This window comes from Daphnia magna, linkage group LG10 (genome assembly GCF_020631705.1).
Source record: "Daphnia magna isolate NIES linkage group LG10, ASM2063170v1.1, whole genome shotgun sequence".
Lineage (NCBI taxonomy): Eukaryota > Metazoa > Arthropoda > Branchiopoda > Diplostraca > Daphniidae > Daphnia > Daphnia magna.
The window spans coordinates 8,633,548-8,651,305 of record NC_059191.1 but is presented as its reverse complement, the minus strand read 5'-3'; the positions used below and the strand labels follow the sequence as shown (position 1 = coordinate 8,651,305).

At 40.4% G+C, this 17,758-nt stretch overlaps 2 protein-coding genes and 1 long non-coding RNA gene across 3 annotated transcripts; 2 read left to right on the top strand and 1 right to left on the bottom strand.

Annotated features, from left to right (window-relative positions):
• Window positions 1–306: 306 nt before the first annotated feature.
• LOC116932860 (staphylococcal nuclease domain-containing protein 1) lies at window positions 307–4,533 on the top strand. The gene is made up of 17 exons (XM_032940758.2): window positions 307–480; window positions 624–790; window positions 879–951; window positions 1,012–1,157; window positions 1,222–1,556; window positions 1,618–1,785; window positions 1,846–2,010; window positions 2,080–2,204; window positions 2,274–2,474; window positions 2,546–2,729; window positions 2,789–3,096; window positions 3,153–3,523; window positions 3,597–3,670; window positions 3,756–3,893; window positions 3,958–4,056; window positions 4,125–4,241; window positions 4,305–4,533. Exons 2-17 carry the CDS (start codon window positions 673–675, stop codon window positions 4,422–4,424), a joined length of 2,742 nt encoding a protein of 913 aa, XP_032796649.1. The 5' UTR covers window positions 307–480; window positions 624–672; the 3' UTR covers window positions 4,425–4,533.
• Window positions 4,534–6,491: 1,958 nt separating this feature from the next.
• LOC116932861 (neuronal PAS domain-containing protein 2) lies at window positions 6,492–15,594 on the bottom strand. The gene is given in 14 exon segments (XM_032940759.2): window positions 6,492–6,737; window positions 6,813–7,294; window positions 7,418–7,830; window positions 7,930–8,032; window positions 8,129–8,151; window positions 8,153–8,274; window positions 8,381–8,671; window positions 8,785–8,955; window positions 9,253–9,343; window positions 10,057–10,149; window positions 11,447–11,503; window positions 11,505–11,512; window positions 11,942–12,108; window positions 15,060–15,594. Coding segments are annotated over 14 exon segments (2,088 nt in total). The 5' UTR covers window positions 15,089–15,594; the 3' UTR covers window positions 6,492–6,699.
• LOC116932866 lies at window positions 15,552–16,602 on the top strand. The gene is made up of 3 exons (XR_004399763.2): window positions 15,552–15,681; window positions 15,747–15,978; window positions 16,044–16,602. It is a non-coding gene; the product is annotated as an uncharacterized LOC116932866 (long non-coding RNA).
• Window positions 16,603–17,758: the final 1,156 nt, after the last annotated feature.

Below are 17,758 nucleotides of genomic sequence, written 5' to 3'. Positions count from 1 at the left end.
CGTTTCCTTTGTCATATTGTGATTGGCTGTTAAAGTTTTTAAACACGTTTCCTGATTGGTGCATTTATCACACACCCGCTGGAGGCTCTGACTGCTATTTCCGAAAATAGACACATCGACAGACGATTTTCCACATGTCGTGAACCAACCAGGTTTCCATGACTGGTGGCACTTGGCCGCTAGAGTCTAGACGTCTACCTATAGTCCTATACCGATCTCGTTTTTTATGTGTCGGCTGTTGGATCATAACAGTTGAAATCTGGCAACATGGATTGTCAAAGACGTGGCAGACAAATGCTCTATTGCCATCTTCGTGACGTTTGTCTCAATACTGTAAAAATAGTCAAGTGAAGTCCTCTCTCATTGGTTGCCTTCTCAATCTAGCCAACTGCAGCCAAAGAGAACTACTAAGGTAGCCTATCTATTTCAAGCCGTCTTACACTGTGTTGTCAAGTCCATTTCCTGGATCTCTTCCTCGAGGTACGAACATATGGTCTTTATAGAAAACTTGCTTTTCATCTCTAATTCGTTATTTGATTATAACAACAGACATTTTATCAAATGAATCACAATTTATTGGGAAAAAAGGATTTTCATTAAAGTGTGTTCTTTTTTGGTTCTAGTTATTCTATTTGACCCTGTCCTCCTCCTCGACGATCCTCGTGCTTCATAATGAGTTCGCAGCAACAACCGGCTCCTCAAGAGAAACAACCTCCCCAATATTTTAAGGGGGTTGTCAAATTGGTACTTTCTGGAGATTCTGTGATTATCCGTGGGCAGCCTAAAGGAGGTTTGTAAAAACTCATGGTGTTATCCTGAATGTGTTCAAGGTGTCATGTCCCTTTTTTTTTTTTCCGTTGACAAATTTTCCTTTTCAGGACCACCACCTGAAAGACAACTCAACTTATCTGGAATTAATGCTCCACGTTTGGGAAGGAGAGCAGGTGGAAGGTAAGAGAACACCTGTTTGGGTACCATAGCTATCATTACATTGCTGTGATATGTTATTAGTGCTGAGGAGACCAAGGATGAACCATTTGCCTGGGATGCAAGAGAGTATCTACGCAAGAAGCTTGTTGGAAAAGAAGTTGTATTCACTATTGAGTACAAAGTTCCATCATCTGGGCGAGAGTATGGTTTCCTTTACCTCGGAAAAGGTATAGTTTGTTAATCCTATAAATGCCTTTGTTACAAAATTAATTATTACATGCATTCTTACAGATGCTAGTTCTGGTGAAAATGTCATTGAGGCTTTAGTTAGTGAAGGTCTGGTAACTGTTCGCCAAGAGGGAATCAGAGGCTCAACGGAGCTAGCTCGTTTGGCAGAACTTGAGAGTGCTGCCAAAGCTGCTAGCAAAGGAAAATGGGCTTCGTCTGGCTTGCAAGAGCATGTCCGCGATATCAAGTGGGTTGTAGAAAACCCCCGTCAGCTTGTTGATAAGTTTAAAGGAAAGCCAGTTCAAGCTGTTGTCGAACACGTTCGCGATGGATCAACAGTTCGGGCGTTCTTATTGCCTGATTTTTATCACATCACGTTGATGGTTTCGGGTATCAGGGTGAGTCGTTATAAAAACGAAGGATATTTTTAAAAAATGTTAATCGTATTCCATTCTGCAGTGCCCAGGATTCAAGCTCGATTCTGAGGGTAAGCCTGATCCGGCCGCTACAGAACCTTTGGCTGAGGAAGCGAAATTTTTTTCAGAAACCAGACTTCTTCAGCGAGACGTCCAAATCGTCCTCGAATCTGTTAACAACAACAACTTTGTTGGCAGCGTTATTCATCCGGTAATCTTGGATCCATTTACAAGTGCGAAAAGCATTTTTTAAAAAGGAATTTCTCTCCAGAATGGAAATATAGCCGAACTCCTGTTGCGTGATGGGTTTGCTCGTTGCGTTGATTGGTCCATAGCTTTAGTAACAGGAGGTGCTGAAAAGCTTCGCGCCGCCGAGAAAGCAGCAAAAGAAAAGAAAATGCGCATTTGGAAGGATTACGTCTCTTCGGCGCCACAAGTGAGTTTGCTTTAGTTTGCTTTAAAGAGTGGTTGATTATTTACATTTTAAAATGTTTGCTCTAACTAGTTGAGCGCCAAAGAAAAACAATTCAATGGCAAAGTTGTCGAAATTGTTAACGCCGATGCGATTATGGTTAAACTGCATGATGGCACAATTCGAAAGATCTTCTTGGCCAGCATTCGTCCTCCTAGGTAAGTCTCGCTGATCTTTTTTTTTTTTTTTTGTTCCTTTCAATATCATTTGATCTCAATCGGTTTTAGGTTGGAAGAGAAAGCTGAAGAAAAGGGCGAAAAGAAAAAAGGATTCCGTCCTTTATATGATATCCCCTGGTTGTATGAAGCTCGTGAATTTCTACGTAAGAAGCTGATCGATAAACGAGTAGATGTAACAGTCGATTACGTGCAACCTGCCAGTGCAAACTATCCGGAAAAAACATGCTGCACTGTCTTGATAGGAGGGGTGTAAGTATCTTAAGCTAAGATCCTTCGATTTGGTAAATAGCTAGCGCTTAAGCATGAAATTGAATTTACAGGAACGTTGCCGAGGCTTTGGTGTCGAAAGGATATGCCACGGTCATTCGCTACAGACAAGATGACGATCAGCGATCTTCTCGGTATGACGAGTTGTTGGCCGCTGAAATGAAAGCTTCAAAAACCTCAAAGGGGGTGCATGATAAGAAGGAAGCCCCAACGCACCGTGTAGCCGATTTATCTGGGGTTAGATCTATCAGGAGCTGTCGATCTTCATTTGTATTAATTCATGTCTGTCGTTACAGGACCTCGCCAAGTCGAAACAGTTTTTGCCGTTCCTGCAACGCGCTGGTCGTTCAGAAGCAGTCGTTGAATTTGTAGCCTCTGGATCTCGTCTTCGGCTGTACATTCCACGTGAGACATGTCTTATAACGTTTTTGCTCGCTGGAATCAACTGTCCTCGTGGCACACGACCGAATCTGAACGGTGCCCCTGGAGTTCAAGATGGCGAACCATTTGGTGATGCGGCTCTTCAGTTTACCAAGGAACACTGTCTCCAACGCGAAGTCGAAATCGAAGTGGAAAGCATGGATAAAGGCGGCAACTTTATCGGGTGTGTTCTCTTTAAAAATATTTCCTTGAACTGCATTCCAATCTGGTTGCTATTAGATGGCTGTGGTTAGATAACCACAACTATTCCCTCAAGCTGGTCGAAGAAGGGCTTGCAAGCGTTCATTTCACCGCAGAGCGTTCGACACATTACCGAGCCATGCAAATTGCCGAGGAGAATGCTAAAGCTAAAAAATTTAGAATTTGGGCAAATTATGTCGAAAAGGAGGTGAAAGCTGTGCCTGAAGAAGATGCTGGCGCCGAGCGAAAAACTAATTATCAGGCTATTGTTATCACGGAAGTAACGCCTGAACTGCGCTTCTATGCACAGAAAGTAGACCAAGGGCAGGCATTGGAACAGTTGATGAATCAACTTCGTCAAGAATTGAACACCAACCCGCCGCTTGCTGGCGCTTATGTTCCCAAGAAAGGTATGGTTTTTTGTACGAAATTGTTGTAATCGACTTTCTCTCTAATAATTATTTTCATTGGTGCAAATGAAAGGAGACGTCTGTGCTGCCAAGTTCTCAGATGGGGAATGGTACCGCGCTCGCGTAGAGAAAGTAGCTGGCAATCAGGTTGGAAGAAGAGAATAGAAAAGAATAAAAGTTGGTGTTGTTGGGTTAAACCTAATTTCCTTTCTTGTTTCTGTTTTGCCTTCAGGTCCACCTGCTTTATATTGACTATGGTAACCGCGAAGTTTCTACCGCAGTGAAGTGTGTGAGTATTCCAGCGGCGTACGCAGGGCCGGTAGCGTTCGCTCATGAGTACAGTTTGGCTTGTGTCGCACTTCCGAGTGATGTAATTCTCCCAAAGGCAATAAGTTACCATCAGAACGTTGTTCAACTGTCATTCTTTTTTCTAGCCGGAGGATATTCAAGAAGCTGTGACTGCCTTCGGCGAAGATACTAATGGCCGGCAGTTATTGTTGAACGTTGAGTACAAAGGAGGAAACGGGGACTGTGTAAGTTATAGAAACTTCGTCTTGTGGATGCTAACATCCAGTGCTAACTTTTTCTTTTCCTTGTCAAGGCCACTTTGCTTACAAATGAAACAGATGCTGCTCAACGTAAAGACATCGCACGTGAGCTGATCGCTGACGGACTTTTGTGCGTCGAGACCCGGCGTGAAAAACGACTCGTTAAATTGGTTAGTTATTTATTTTCTGAGATAACAAGGAGAGCTAATTTCAAGTGACTGTGTCATTGTCAGGTGAACGATTATATCGCGGCCCAAGATTCTGCGAAAAAGCGCCACTTGAACATTTGGCGGTATGGTGATATCACCGAAGATGATGCAAATGAATTTGGTGTGGGGAAACGTAAAATCTAAATCAATTTTTCTGTTTCCCAACCTCATTCCACTTGATTGGCACGAGGAATAATTGTTTGAAATTTCTTGCTGATTAAATTCAGTACCAATATCAAGTTAATCTACATTATTATCAACTATTGTTTTATTTTTATTTTTTTTTCTCGGTAAAGAATGCATTTATTTTTATTATACTTTATTTTTATTTTATTTTTCTGGTCGAGCATCTCACGCTCGGAAGGTTTTTTATTGCCTTCCGTGACATTTTGTACGACATGCTGGGGCAGTCCTTCCTACTCTTTGTTGGGAATGAAAGGTTTTTTTTTTTTTTTTGGCAGATCAAACTTTGGTTAGTTTGGGTTGTGGTGCGGAAATCAAATAAACACGAAATGAATTGCAATTATACTTCTATTTTGATCAAGTGGCCGTTGAGTGAGCCGTCCATCTTGATGGGAACTAAAACATTAGTACATTCGTCCTTGACTTAGTGTAAACGTAAAAACACTATAACGTGAATTTGTTCCCAATAGAAAATCAGGGAAATAACCAGGAAAAAGATAACAAAACTTTATTCTTTCACAGGGGCAGATAACAACACAATCGTGAGAAGAGTGGGAAAAAAAAAAAAAAAAATCACGGGCGTACACTTGTGGGAAAGTAGACCCCAACATAGAATATAGAATAATGCTTTTGACGACAAATGGTGGGTGACGTTTCTACCGCTTATCTCCAGTTAAAAAAGCTTCGCCCGTGCGTTTTCTCATGTCTTTTTAACTAATCCCATCGTAGACCATTACTGTGACGTGTACTGACGTGACAGCATTAAATTCCTCTCCCCATCCCCGAACACACAAAAAAAAAGGTGAAATAAAAATAAAATTAGCAACTGCCACGTAATTTAGTTGACGAATTCCGTAAAAAAAAAAAAAGAGAGAGAACAAATAACAGTAACTGACACAACTGGACTATCTAAAGACAACAAAAGTGTCGAGACTGAAAAACGAAAACACCGGAACGGTCTTTCAAAAAAAAAAAGAGGAAAAGAAAAATGAATCTTTTGTTTTGAAGCCTCGCACTCGGAGAGAAATGAAATACTTGTTGGTCTAACACCACCATCCTAAGATTATGAGCGACACAGCTTTCACGTACCAATTTTTTCCATGATTTTATTATCGTTTGTGTGTCTATACCAGCAAAATGAACTTGAATTGTATATGGCTCGCAGTGCGTTGAGCAATAGACCTCACTGCATATGTGCACATTTTCGGTTTTGGTAGAACTGGTATGATATAATAAATTCAATTTTCGATACAGCTAATATGTAGTTACTTCCCAAAAAATTGTTTCTAATAGTTAACCATTGAATTTTTCCCGTAGCAGTGATTCTGCTTGAGCAAAACGATGGGAATTTAGGGCTTATGTACAACACAATCAAGGTTATTTTTTAAAATGCGAAATTTTCTTCTAAATAGAAACAAAAAAGAAATACGATATTTGCACTTGAACCAGAGGTCGAGCCAGAAAGTTGATCGGCACCGACAAAATAGGCCTAGAGGGACGAAGAGAAATAGATTCTGGCAGCGAATAGTGGAAATATCAGTTTGAACCGGAATTCAAACTCGGCATAACATTGACCCTACAAACAAAGAAAAACCAAAAAATGCTTTTTTTTTCCCCTCTAACGTTCCAAGTCTGCATGCAAATTTCTTAGTGACATGGAAACGAGGAAAAATAAATGACGAAATCAAACTAAACCGGTAAATAAAAAAAAAAAATGAGCGATTGCGAGAGATGAAATCAAAGGTACGATAGCACCATCCCTTACAACGTGCCATCATCAACACCCTTTCTCCCGCCCCAGCCAACGCCGCAACGTGCGATTTAACTAAACCCGAGATCAACGCAACAATGATATCAACAGCATGAGTGGAAATCGGGAGGTGTCGGTGAGAGGAACACCAAAGCAATGGTTTAAAATAAAGAATACCGCGCATTCTGTGACACCATCCAAACCCTTATCGACTCTGTTGAAAACTGGACATTTACAGCAGAATAACGGCCGACAAAGCTGTTAAAAAAAAAGAAAAAAAAAAAAAAAGGATTTGATTTCCCTCTTTTTAAACGAAGAATGAACACGATTTCTCCCTCGGACAAAGTGATACGTATGAATAAAACAGCTGATTAGAAGACATCAAATCTTCAAGACTTTCGTTGGCATCATACCGTCAGTCACTGTGAATCTTCTTCCACATGTCGTACACCGGTTGCGGTTCTAGAAAAAACGTCACGGCTAAATCTATGCACTGTTGGTTCCAGCATTCACTTTTAAATCACCTAACACGATGAAAAAATCAAAATAAAATAAATACATAGAAATGAAAGTAAAAAAAAAAAAAAAAAATAATTTACTATGATAGTAGTGCTGGTCAGCAGTTCCGGTAATCTCTGGCTGTTTGTAGGCATGCTTGTCGACGTCCAAGTACGACAATATAAGATTCTCCTTTCGATTTTTGGGCGACATCTTTTGAGGCCAAATGATGTAGCCGTTGAGACAGTTGTTTCGACTCAGTTCATTCGTCGGACAACGATCGGGAATCGAGATTTTCAGAGCATCTTCCTGATATTGGTGGGGAGGTTGAACGGGACAGCTGGTGGACGATGGCGGCGATTTCAGGGTGGACCGAATCGGTTCTATGTTATCGTTTGGCGATGACTGAAGCAAATGAGCTTGAAGGGGACTGACGGCTACCAAGGACTGCTGATGACTTTGTGGCCCATTGTGCTGGACGATCATGCTCTGACTATTGGGAGCCGTTTCCCATTGATGATCCAGCGTAAGAGCCAGCAATCCTGGTTCACCAAGAGGATCGCTCTGATCGACATCGGGGGATCTAATCAAATCAAACAATCAAATCAAACATCACCCAAAATTTAAAAAAACAAAAACATAAAAAAACAAACATGCCGGTTAGTGGAAGAACGAATTAAAACACGTTTTCTTTTTTCTTGCTTACTTGCTAACTTCTCTAGTGTTAACGTGACCGTTAGATGTCGTGGTGATCGGAGAACAGTCTGTCGATGGTCGCCATGGGAAAGGTATGGGTGCAAATGGGTAGGAAACAGCAACTAAATTAGGAATTTCCATGGGAGATGACACGAGCGAATGCGGTGTAGAAGATTGGCAACGTTCTTCACTGAAAGAAGACGAAGACGATCCTGAAGGGGAGTACTGAAGTTCAGAGGAGGGTGAAATGCATAAACTGTTATGTCCGTTGGGCATAATACTGGATCTAGGCAGGCCCGAGACCCTAGACCCATTCGCAAGGTGGCAGCCATTAGAAGAAAAAGAAGGCGGTGGTTTCCCCACTGACGCCCGAACACAACGAGAAAGTGGCTCTTGAGTAGAAGCTGCTCCAACTGGTTCAATCTGTTATAGGCACATGAAAAAATAATCATAATTTAAAGTCACGGCTGACTCAAGGCTCTGTTGAATAAATGATGACGTATTTATTTTTGTCTAAGTTACCGTGCTCGTTGGCGATGACGCTATCGCTGGCGTAACAGTTGCAATGTTAAGTTTGTCTAACATGGCCCGCATTTCCTGCATTTCCTTCATTCCTTGCTCTTCGCTGTTTTAACGACACACAAATGAATAATTCATCATTTGACCTCCATTGTCTCTTAACCACGAGGGAGGGGCAACAAAATGTTCTAAATGATCTTACTCGATGAGTGAATTGATGCAGAAAGAAGCTCACAATTTCCTTCGTGTTTTCATCGTATTGGATGAAACCTCTTGATCGAAGGAAAATCAAACGACCCGTACTGGTTTTTAGGCGATAAGTCACCATTCCTTCACTCCGAGTTAACACTGCAAATTTTCAAATCAATATTTTAAATAAAGCACTGGCATGGCAACCAGTTGTTTTTTGTTTTGTTTTTTCTTTTTCCGCAAATAAATAAACAAAACTACTTACTGAGGCTTTGAGCTTTGAGAGTGTACTCCAAATCTTCGCTATAAACATAATCGTATGCTGACATGCCCGTCACCTCGCCACTCAGATAACCAGCAATGATGGCGATGCGATGATCGGTTTGTATAATGGTGCCACCGGTTGTGTGCTGAGTGATATACTCGTCCTGAACAGCTTGCATGATCGTCAATGGAGGTAAAGTGTTGGGTGTTTGTAAAATGCGCACCAAGCCAATAAAAAGCGGCTCGCTGTAGTCGTTGTGTTGTTGAACAGTTGCCACAGATCTATCACTGCCTAAAATTAGAATAAAATTATTATTCTTTTTTTTTTTTTTAAGTTAATATGAAAAAGAAAACAAAAAACAAACAAACAGAAATACAAAAACTCCGTTAGAATCGTCTTCTTACTTTTGAGATCAGCCCAGTCACGTCTTCTCCGAGGGCCTCGAAAAGTCCCTGAGACACTGACCCGTTCATAGACGGTCGGTTCGCCCCGACTGAGTTGGCGTCCGGCTAGGCGACATTCGAATGAATAGACTTGTCCATCGGCAGAATCTGAAGCATCTGGATTAGCAGCCACTAAAAAAAAACACAATTGCAATCGTCAAAATCAAACGCACAAAACGGAAAAAAAAAAATTCAACAAACGTGTGATACGCATTTTCGGTTTCATTTTTAAAAAGCAATGGTGAGATGAGGATACGTGTTATTCAAAAATATAGCCTTTAGTGTCCAAAAGTTGCACCGGTCAACGACCGTCTACTCTCAAAGTTACACGGGCCAACTGCACAACCGCGAAAACACGATCGTGCTCGGTAACCCCAATTAGCGGGAAGCGAATAAATTAGCCGTTATTAGGCATCGCTAAATAATTACCTTGTGCAGCAAAAGCACTGAGCCGTTTTTCAATTGCATCTTGATCTGCCTGGTGGACAAAACAGGATAACTGGTAGCCCATCATATCGACCTAAATTTCAAAAATATAAATAAAATAATTAAAACACTTGAGTAGGTTAACTAATTCGTAAACCACATGGATCACAGCCATAGAGCGTAGCTTACGCAATCGATCAAAAGCTTACAAGGTTAGTTGTAATTGTGCTGGTCCGTTGGCTTGTCCTTCGCTCACTTGTTTCTTACCTGAAACTGTATGACTTGCAAGAACTAGCAAATCATTCAATTCCCCTCTGTACATTACGTTTGATATTTTAGGTGGCCCTTCATTTTTGCTGTAGGGCAACACTGCGATGCCTTTGAACGATTAAATATTCATTTTTATCGTCTTGCAAGTCGCTTGACACGAAGACGGTTTTGCGGTTTACGAAGTTCGTTCAAGACGAACATCTAAGCGTTTAGATATGCATTTTTAAAATCAAGTGGCTTTGAGGACAGCATGCAACCAAGCGGAAACATTTCACATTTAAAGCATTAACGCTCGGGATCACAAAGTGGACTGCAAAGTCAATGTCAAAAGAAGCGGATCCCGACGCTATGCAACCTGACACATTTATGTAAATGATAGGTAATGGTTATTAATTGCTTCTTTTGTTTGTTTTTGTTTTATGTTTTGTTTTGATAGTATTTTGCCGGCAATTTACTACACTTTTTCACACGTTCAATTTGCCTAACAAAGAAATTACAAGATGTATGCAAAATAACCGGTTGGTGTTACTACGTTACCTGCGCATGTCCGAGCAATTTCTCCACTCGATCCGTGACGTAGATGATCTTGCCAGAGCAGCACGAGACGACAAGCAAAAAGGAGTCCAATTTCTGTCACGATTTCAAACACATAAGATAAAATCACAAACAATTAAATAAAAAAAAAACAATGAAATCAAAATCATTTTTATGTTAATAATATAGATAAGGTTGCATCAACTTTCTAGCTGGTCAACCCAATTTATTCCTCCCCAACCTTTCTTTTCCCAGATGGCATCGTGATTTAAAAGACTGGTTCATGTAATCTAAAATTGAAACATTTTCTAGTCCCCCCCAAAAAAAAACGAAGACTGGTTTATTAAAAACAAATAAAAATGAGGTTTCATGTCGTCGTCCTTCGCGCAAGTCAAACCTTCATTCCTGTCAATGTGAAAAGTCTGCACCAACTCGGCATTCGAATACAGTCTGGCAACGCAACATTCGAGATGAATGTACCATACATGACAATATCAATCATCTCGTTGTGGCAAGGACAATACATATCTCCGTATCAAGGGCAATTTTGGTTTTGGTTTTAACGCGGCTCACTAATTTAAAAAAAAATTAAGATGATACGCATGGCCAACAAGAAGGATTCGCTTCTATGCATCGACCGTGACTCAATCAAAAAGATATTCGAAACTGTACAACAACTTTCTCCTACTAGTGTCGCCTGAATGGAAAAGAGAAAATTCTTTTGTCTCTGCCAAAAAGAAAATTTAAAAACAACATCTAAGATAGAAAAGAAAAAAAAAGAGCTAGTAGGTTTTTCCATGGACATTTAAAAATAGGCAATAGACCGGTCTGTCGTCTTGGCTGCAGGGCTAGGAAACCAGAAAACAAAATTCTACCCCACCACTACTCTCTAAAAAGTCGTAAAAAAAAAAAAGCCCTCCCCTACTAGAATCTCTCCTAGTATAAATATATACTGTACATATACAGTATATATAGGAAAAATTGTGGAGGGTTTACGGTCCAACTGCCCTGCCACAAGAGCTGGAAGCAATACCTTTAGGCCTTTGGTTTTTTTTTTTTTTTTTTTTTAAGCTCGTTCGTTGGTGGACAAAGTCGTGAGCAAACCAACGGAACGAACTGACCGGGGGGAGCTGGTGGGTGGTGAGCTGGCAAGAAGGTTTTGGCCCTGGAACAAAGTCCACATTTTTTTTTTTTTTTTTTTTGGGGTTTTTCTTTCCTTATGGTGAAAACAAACCAATCATTTGGAGGAGGGGGAGACAGCAGTGGATTCGACCTCATTACGAAGGCAGGTAAACTGATATGGGGACGAACCAGTTTTCGGGCGAAGGGCAAGAAAAATGTGTTCTTTTTAAATCAAATCAATTCATTAGAAGGAAATAAAAGAAGAAATCACCTCTAAGATTGAATGACCAGCTAAAGCATTCCATCGGTTGTACGGCTTCATTCGTAAGATCCACATCTAATAAAAGCGAAACGCGTTCAGAAAAAGACAAACGAATAATTAGACAAAATTACGTCACGTCTTGCAGCAATTTGTTTAACCATGACACATACACACACACAAACATTATGTTACACGAGTCCCGATACCGCTGGAGCAAAAACAGATGTTTTAACTCCTTTTTTTTGTTAATATTCTTTTTTTAATCAATTAAAACACTTGATATTTTGGCAAAGCAAGAACTGTGATCAAGAGTTCACTTTTAACTGCCAACTTTTCTTTTCCCAACGTCAAGCGGAGGCGAAAGAAGAAGAAAATAAAAAAAAGGGGGGGGGGGGCATTTGGCCAGCAACGCCATTCCAGTCTCAATAGATTAGTGGATAACATTGGTCTTTATATGACAGATATTTAAATTGCAGAGTTCTGCGATAATGGTATCAATCTTACTTTGATGGATGCGCAAAAAATTTGCCGAAAGACGGAGCGTGCTCGTCTTGTCCAGCTTCCTAGGGGCGGCAGCCGCTGACGGAACGAGACTATAAAGCTCCGAAATGTAGGCATTGAGCTTGTCACGCCGTTGCTTCTCCGCACGATTCCGCATCTCCCGGCTCGAACTGCGAAAAGACAATAACATTATTTAACACCATTGTGCAACGAGGCCAGACCGTTGCCGTGTAAAAACAAGGTCTTTTACATTTTGTAGTGGCAATCAATCAAGAATTCACGGGCATTTAGTTTTCATTAATTATTATCATTTTGATTGAGACAGATTTTTTTTTAAATAGCACCATCGAGGACAACGAAATGAATTGATATCGCCATATTGTATTCATCATCCCCAACGGAAGTCATGGCCAACAGAGGTCTTTGTCCTTTATGTCTAATTAATTCTCGATAGGACAACACGTCCACCGATTTAAGAACGTGGGAGAAGAACAACAACAACAACAAAAAATCGTTTCTTACTCGTAAAATAAAAATTCTCGGTCAATTTCTAGCCGATACGAAGGCAACAAAGAAATTCAGAGCGTGAAATCCAAACCGCTGATTGGCCAACAGAATGTGATGAATCGCATAGCAACGCACAGGTACAAACACCAAAAATGTACTTATCTTTTTAACTAAATTTGTTTGTTTTTCTAGCACAACTTTCATTTCTTTATCTGATTACCGCCCATGTAGTTGTCGCACTAACAAACACGAACCATTTTCCCCCCCACATTCACGCTAATACATAACGGGCATAACACTCTATCAAAACGCACTCGTTATCCAATACTCGTAACAATACACAAGAATCACGTAACCTTACGAGAGAAGGGGGAAAAAAACACGTGAGTCATCGCCTATTTATCGCTTACCTCATTCCCCATTAGGCTCTCTCAAAATAACCTCTTACACCGGTCTAGCTATGCCGCAGGCACACCTGACGTGATCAGGGTTCAACGGCCAGGGAGGAACAGATAGAATTCTAGATCATTCTTTTTGTGTGTGTGTGTGTGTGTTTTTTTAAAGGCCATAACATGTTATGCTAAACTAAAAACTGAAGAAGGGATAAACAGCAAGGTAGTTGGTCAAAAAAAAAAATCAACGGAGAAAAAAATAAATAAGGGGGGGGATGGATCCTCAGATCGATAGTCAACCAATCTCCTACTGGATGTTGGGAGGGGAGGTTCAACTCTTAGCAACCTCATCCATCACTGAGTGAAGACTTAAGCTGCTGCTGCGGATTGCTTCAAACACGGTCGCTTGGTTTCACGCGGCCAAATCAATAGAGACTATTTCATCGAGTAAATTGATGGGTCCAGGTATAAGCCTGTGCCAACACCATTTTTATCATGAGAATTATTTTTTCTTTTCTTTTTTCCTCCCTCTGCTTGCATAGAGTTAGACACACACACACACACACACACACACACACATCATTTTTAGGGAAGCATCTTCAAACTGGGCGTTGAGATCCTACTGCAAAAGCTGGGGCGGTACACATATATTTTTTTACGTAACACTTCGATGACGTCACAGGTAGATTATTGATCCGGAAAAGCAAAAGCTAGAAGAGAGGCAGCCCACACATTTTCACTGTCCGTGGCAGAGATGGGGAGGCTAAGAGAGAGAGAGAAAGAGAAGCCCAATAAAAGGGAAGAAAATCATTTAGTGATCGTCACCGCAAAGTTTCCTTCTCTTTGCTGACGCCAGGTCCAATTCGAACCAGAGGTGAACTTTGAGCCGCATTAGTTCTCCAGTTTCAACTCACATGTGTTCACACATTTACAATCAAAGGGGCACACGGTATCCTTTTATGCCAGACGGGAAGAAAAAATTACCGTCTATGACATTCCTTATTATTATAATTATTATTTAAAATCAATATTCCATTAACTGATGAACAACAGTTTTCTTTGTGAGAATAAAAACCAGCTGAATTTGTTTTGTTTTCTTTAATAATTTTAGTAAAAGGATTACGTCCGTCCCTATTGCGCCGTATTCTTTTTGGCACAAACGAGGAAGTTGTCAATCGGGACTCACGCGGCACCGTTGGCTTCTATTGCGTCACACCACCGTACGTCCCCGAGTAATGCACAAAGTAGGCTGGCCATTGTCGACAAAATGGACGTTACTGGCACGTTGCCACGCATGCTTGAAATATTTATTTCTACTCCATTTTTAGTTGATATTTACTTAACCTAATATACACACCACTGTTAAGTTAAAAAAAAAGAAAACATTTAAACTTTTTCAAAGTTCCATTCTCTCTCCCCTCCCCAAATCAGTGTGCATAACGTAACTATCTTTTGTTTTTTTAATCAATCCATGATATGCGTCCTATCTGGAGCGCTGATATAACTTGTTCTTATCTATGAACCCTCCCCTACAAGCCAAAGTAAAAAACTAAAAAATAATAATGTGATTAATAAATGAGAAGATTGGAGAGCCCCAAATCTTTTTTTTTTTTTTGTTAAGATAAAAAAAGAAAAGAACAAAGTCAACTAAACATGCTGTAACCGTGTGGACTATCGAATAAAAAAAAAGAATGCTCGATGGCACGAAACGAACCACACACACCAAAATGTCGGCCTAAGCACAAGAGGGGGGAGAAAAGGAGAAAGTTGCATTCAAGGACGAAAAAAAACGCGGCTACGGCCTCTCTCTCTCTCTCTCCCCTCTCTCAATTATTCCCCCCTCCGCCTGAGGGCCGTCCTTCTTTTTTTTTCTTATTTTCCTTTACACTGTTTCCTCTGCCATATACTGTGGCGCTTTTCAAGCGTGAATCTAGTGGGCTGCAAAGGTTACGACTTATTATGTCACTAGGCAAATTCTTACGCTACACGATACTGTTTGTTTCTTTTTTATCGCAATTTTTTCTTTTTCTAATCCATCGATAAAGAAAGAAGCTTTTCTTTTGTTTCTTCCTTCTTCCAATACTTGTTGTTTAGAAGGTTTAGTAAATTTAAAAGAGTTAAAAATTCGTATGACGACCCCCCCTACCTAAAAGCAGGGCTAGCAGCATTGGACTGATGGACTGAGAAGGTTTAAACAGAAATAGAATTGTGCATGACTGTACCTTGGTAATGTCTCGCTCATTTTGTCCATGATTCACTATGTTTCCAATCGTTTGTTACTAGGGATGCTTCTTGGTAAGGCCACAATCGATGGCACGTAATAATGACCTAATCATTTCCCATCACGAGGTCAGGTTTGCTGCAAGGTTGTGGCCTCCATCACGATTCCACATTATGCAATAGCGGCTCTAAACTGTGTGTGTCTGTGTCGTATCCAAAGTTATCGTTTTCAACTTTTTCGGGAAAATTCTAGAGCTACCGACACTGAAAAACTAGTGGAGAGAAGACGAGCTGACGGCACAACCACGCACTCGGAAAACAGAGACGACCATTAGAGGCGTTGTTGCTGCAGCTTTTACCATGTTTGATACTGCGCCATCTTTGATTCCAATTCAAAGTAGAGCTTCACTTTTGTTCACTTTTCTTCAAGATGGACGAAGATCGTCTTTTTCGATCAAAGCAGAAACCCCTGAAATTGCGACGGACACAACTAACAAAACAGCCAGCCTGGTCTCGACGCACAACTCTAGACGAATGGCTTGTGACCTTGATAGAGAATTGGAAAACAGCCAGGCCGAGTCAGGACAGCGCCTGATGTCGACACGGCTTACAACACATCTAGTGGTAAAATGTTGAACTTTTCTTCTTGACTGCCATCTAGTGAACTGATTTCTACTATGCGTTTTTAGATCGCGTTGTGAATTTTGTGAACAATATCCGTTAATGTTAATAACTAGCTACGCACTTTTACAGTTCGTTACCCCGGTTACTACGTTCCACATCCTAGTCTTCAGCTTTAAAAGCCTGCAATGATAAATCGTATATTGACAAATGAATTCCGAAAAATGGCTTTTGAGGACTAAAGATCATCACCATTAGCATCTCCGTGCCAGATTTGATTTTTTTTTTTTCAAAATTGTGGTGAGGCTGGAACTAATTTCGTCCACTTCATTTACTTATTCTCTTGGTGCTTCTGAATATTGCAGAACAAGTTTTCGTGGGAAACGAGAATTCAGACGAGTAAATATCACTTAGGCAACGCTAAGAAAAAGCCAAGATGTTTCTCTCTACTCTTTACACTGCAGAGGCTTCGTTGAAACCGTAAGAAACATATCGCTATTTCCTATCGTCGACATTCTGTTTCCCCTCTTTCCCTTGAGAAAACCGAGCGAGCGTGATATGCGATATACGGCTATCTTAAGAAATTGTGAGAAATGAAAAAGAATTTCAAAGCCAGAGTCAAGGACTTTCAGCGGCCCTTGAATTCATAACAAAATCGAATTTCGTCGAAAACGAGAGAGCATTGATCTAAAAAGCTCTTTGTCACAATGGCTCTGTTTCAAAATCTCGCTACGTTCAATCCCGGAACGAAACAAAGCCTCTTTTTTTTTAATTATTCTTCTCGTATTATTCCTAGCAAACCCTATACGATGTTTAGTTGTGGAAAATCGCTAGGTCTGCTGATGAAGTTGCTCCCATTTCATTACACCCAGATTTCTTGGTATACGTTGCGCCGCAGCTGAAATACAAGTCTGATGAATGTAATTAGCAGCACGTACCCTTTCATATCACAATTGAACTCGAACGCGGACGGTTATGAAACGAATTTCTTTTCGGTTGAAGCAACACACATAGGAAATTCATCAAGTTCATCAAAGAATTTAAGTAGGCATGCAGCAAAATTGAAAATTAAAACTGGTGGGGCCGCCAAATTCAAATTTTCTTGATTAGCGATTTCTTCGAACAGCTCATAAGTTTTGGCAAATGCGTTATTAGAACTGCTGTTGATTGGTTTTTAAATTGTGGTCTTCCTCTATTGCAATTAAGCGCATTAAAGTAAAACACCGAAGCCTTACATCTTTTGTTCTTCCCTCACGTTCTCTTGATTTGCTTTTCTCATTCAAGTTTGCGTCATCTCAATGGCAAAACATCTCGTTAGTCTACGTGGTAAACGCTGCATAAGTAAACAATGTGCGCGATAACATTAACATTTTGTTTGGTTGAAATTGACCCACAGTTATACAGTAGTTAAAGGTTAGCTACCGAAGGGGGCGAATCGAGTTGGAATCCGCATGGATTCCTAGAAATTAGTGTAGAGGCTAATCAACTGCTACACGCCGCTTAACAATTTGTGGTGGTGTCCCTTCACGACAGCGAGAAACTTTGTTTGGTTCGAACGACATCATTTGTATCATCGTGGAACTGAAACAGGGGCGTATTTCTTCTGATAAATCGACGATTTAACACTTCTGTCATCTAGATTTAGGTCTTTTCAGTTCGAATCAAGTTCCGTCAGTTATTATCTTTTCAAATATAACCACCCATTTAATGAGAACAGGCAACCCTTTAAGCAGAACCGGATCCTAGTGTTTCATAACACTTTACACAAGTTCAAAGCACAATAGGTTATGTAGAACAGTTTAGATATTTAGTTTTCTGTTTTTTTTTTCTGTATTTTCCTGGGTTTTTTTATGCATCACGTTCTGTATAGGAAGGAATGCTCGAGTTGATTGTCTATATCTTGGTAGCGACGTTTCGAAGACGTTTCCTTTCGGATCGATTAGTGATGCAATGTTAAGCAAAAGACGAAAGTTCATTTGATCTTACATTTCATGGCTCCATTGCCTCTATAGAGAGAGCGATTGTTTAGCTTCTGTCTCTATTCTACACGTTCATTTCTCAGGAAACCAGTAGCTAAGTC

Coding starts and splice junctions, on each gene's coding strand:
- LOC116932860 (XM_032940758.2), top strand. CDS start 673: ATGAGTTCGCAGCAACAACCGGCTCCTCAAGAGAAACAACCTCCCCAA. Junction 2,205..2,273: donor GCCAGCATTCGTCCTCCTAG/GTAAGTCTCGCT, acceptor AATCGGTTTTAG/GTTGGAAGAGAAAGCTGAAG. Junction 4,057..4,124: donor AAGGAGGAAACGGGGACTGT/GTAAGTTATAGA, acceptor TTCCTTGTCAAG/GCCACTTTGCTTACAAATGA.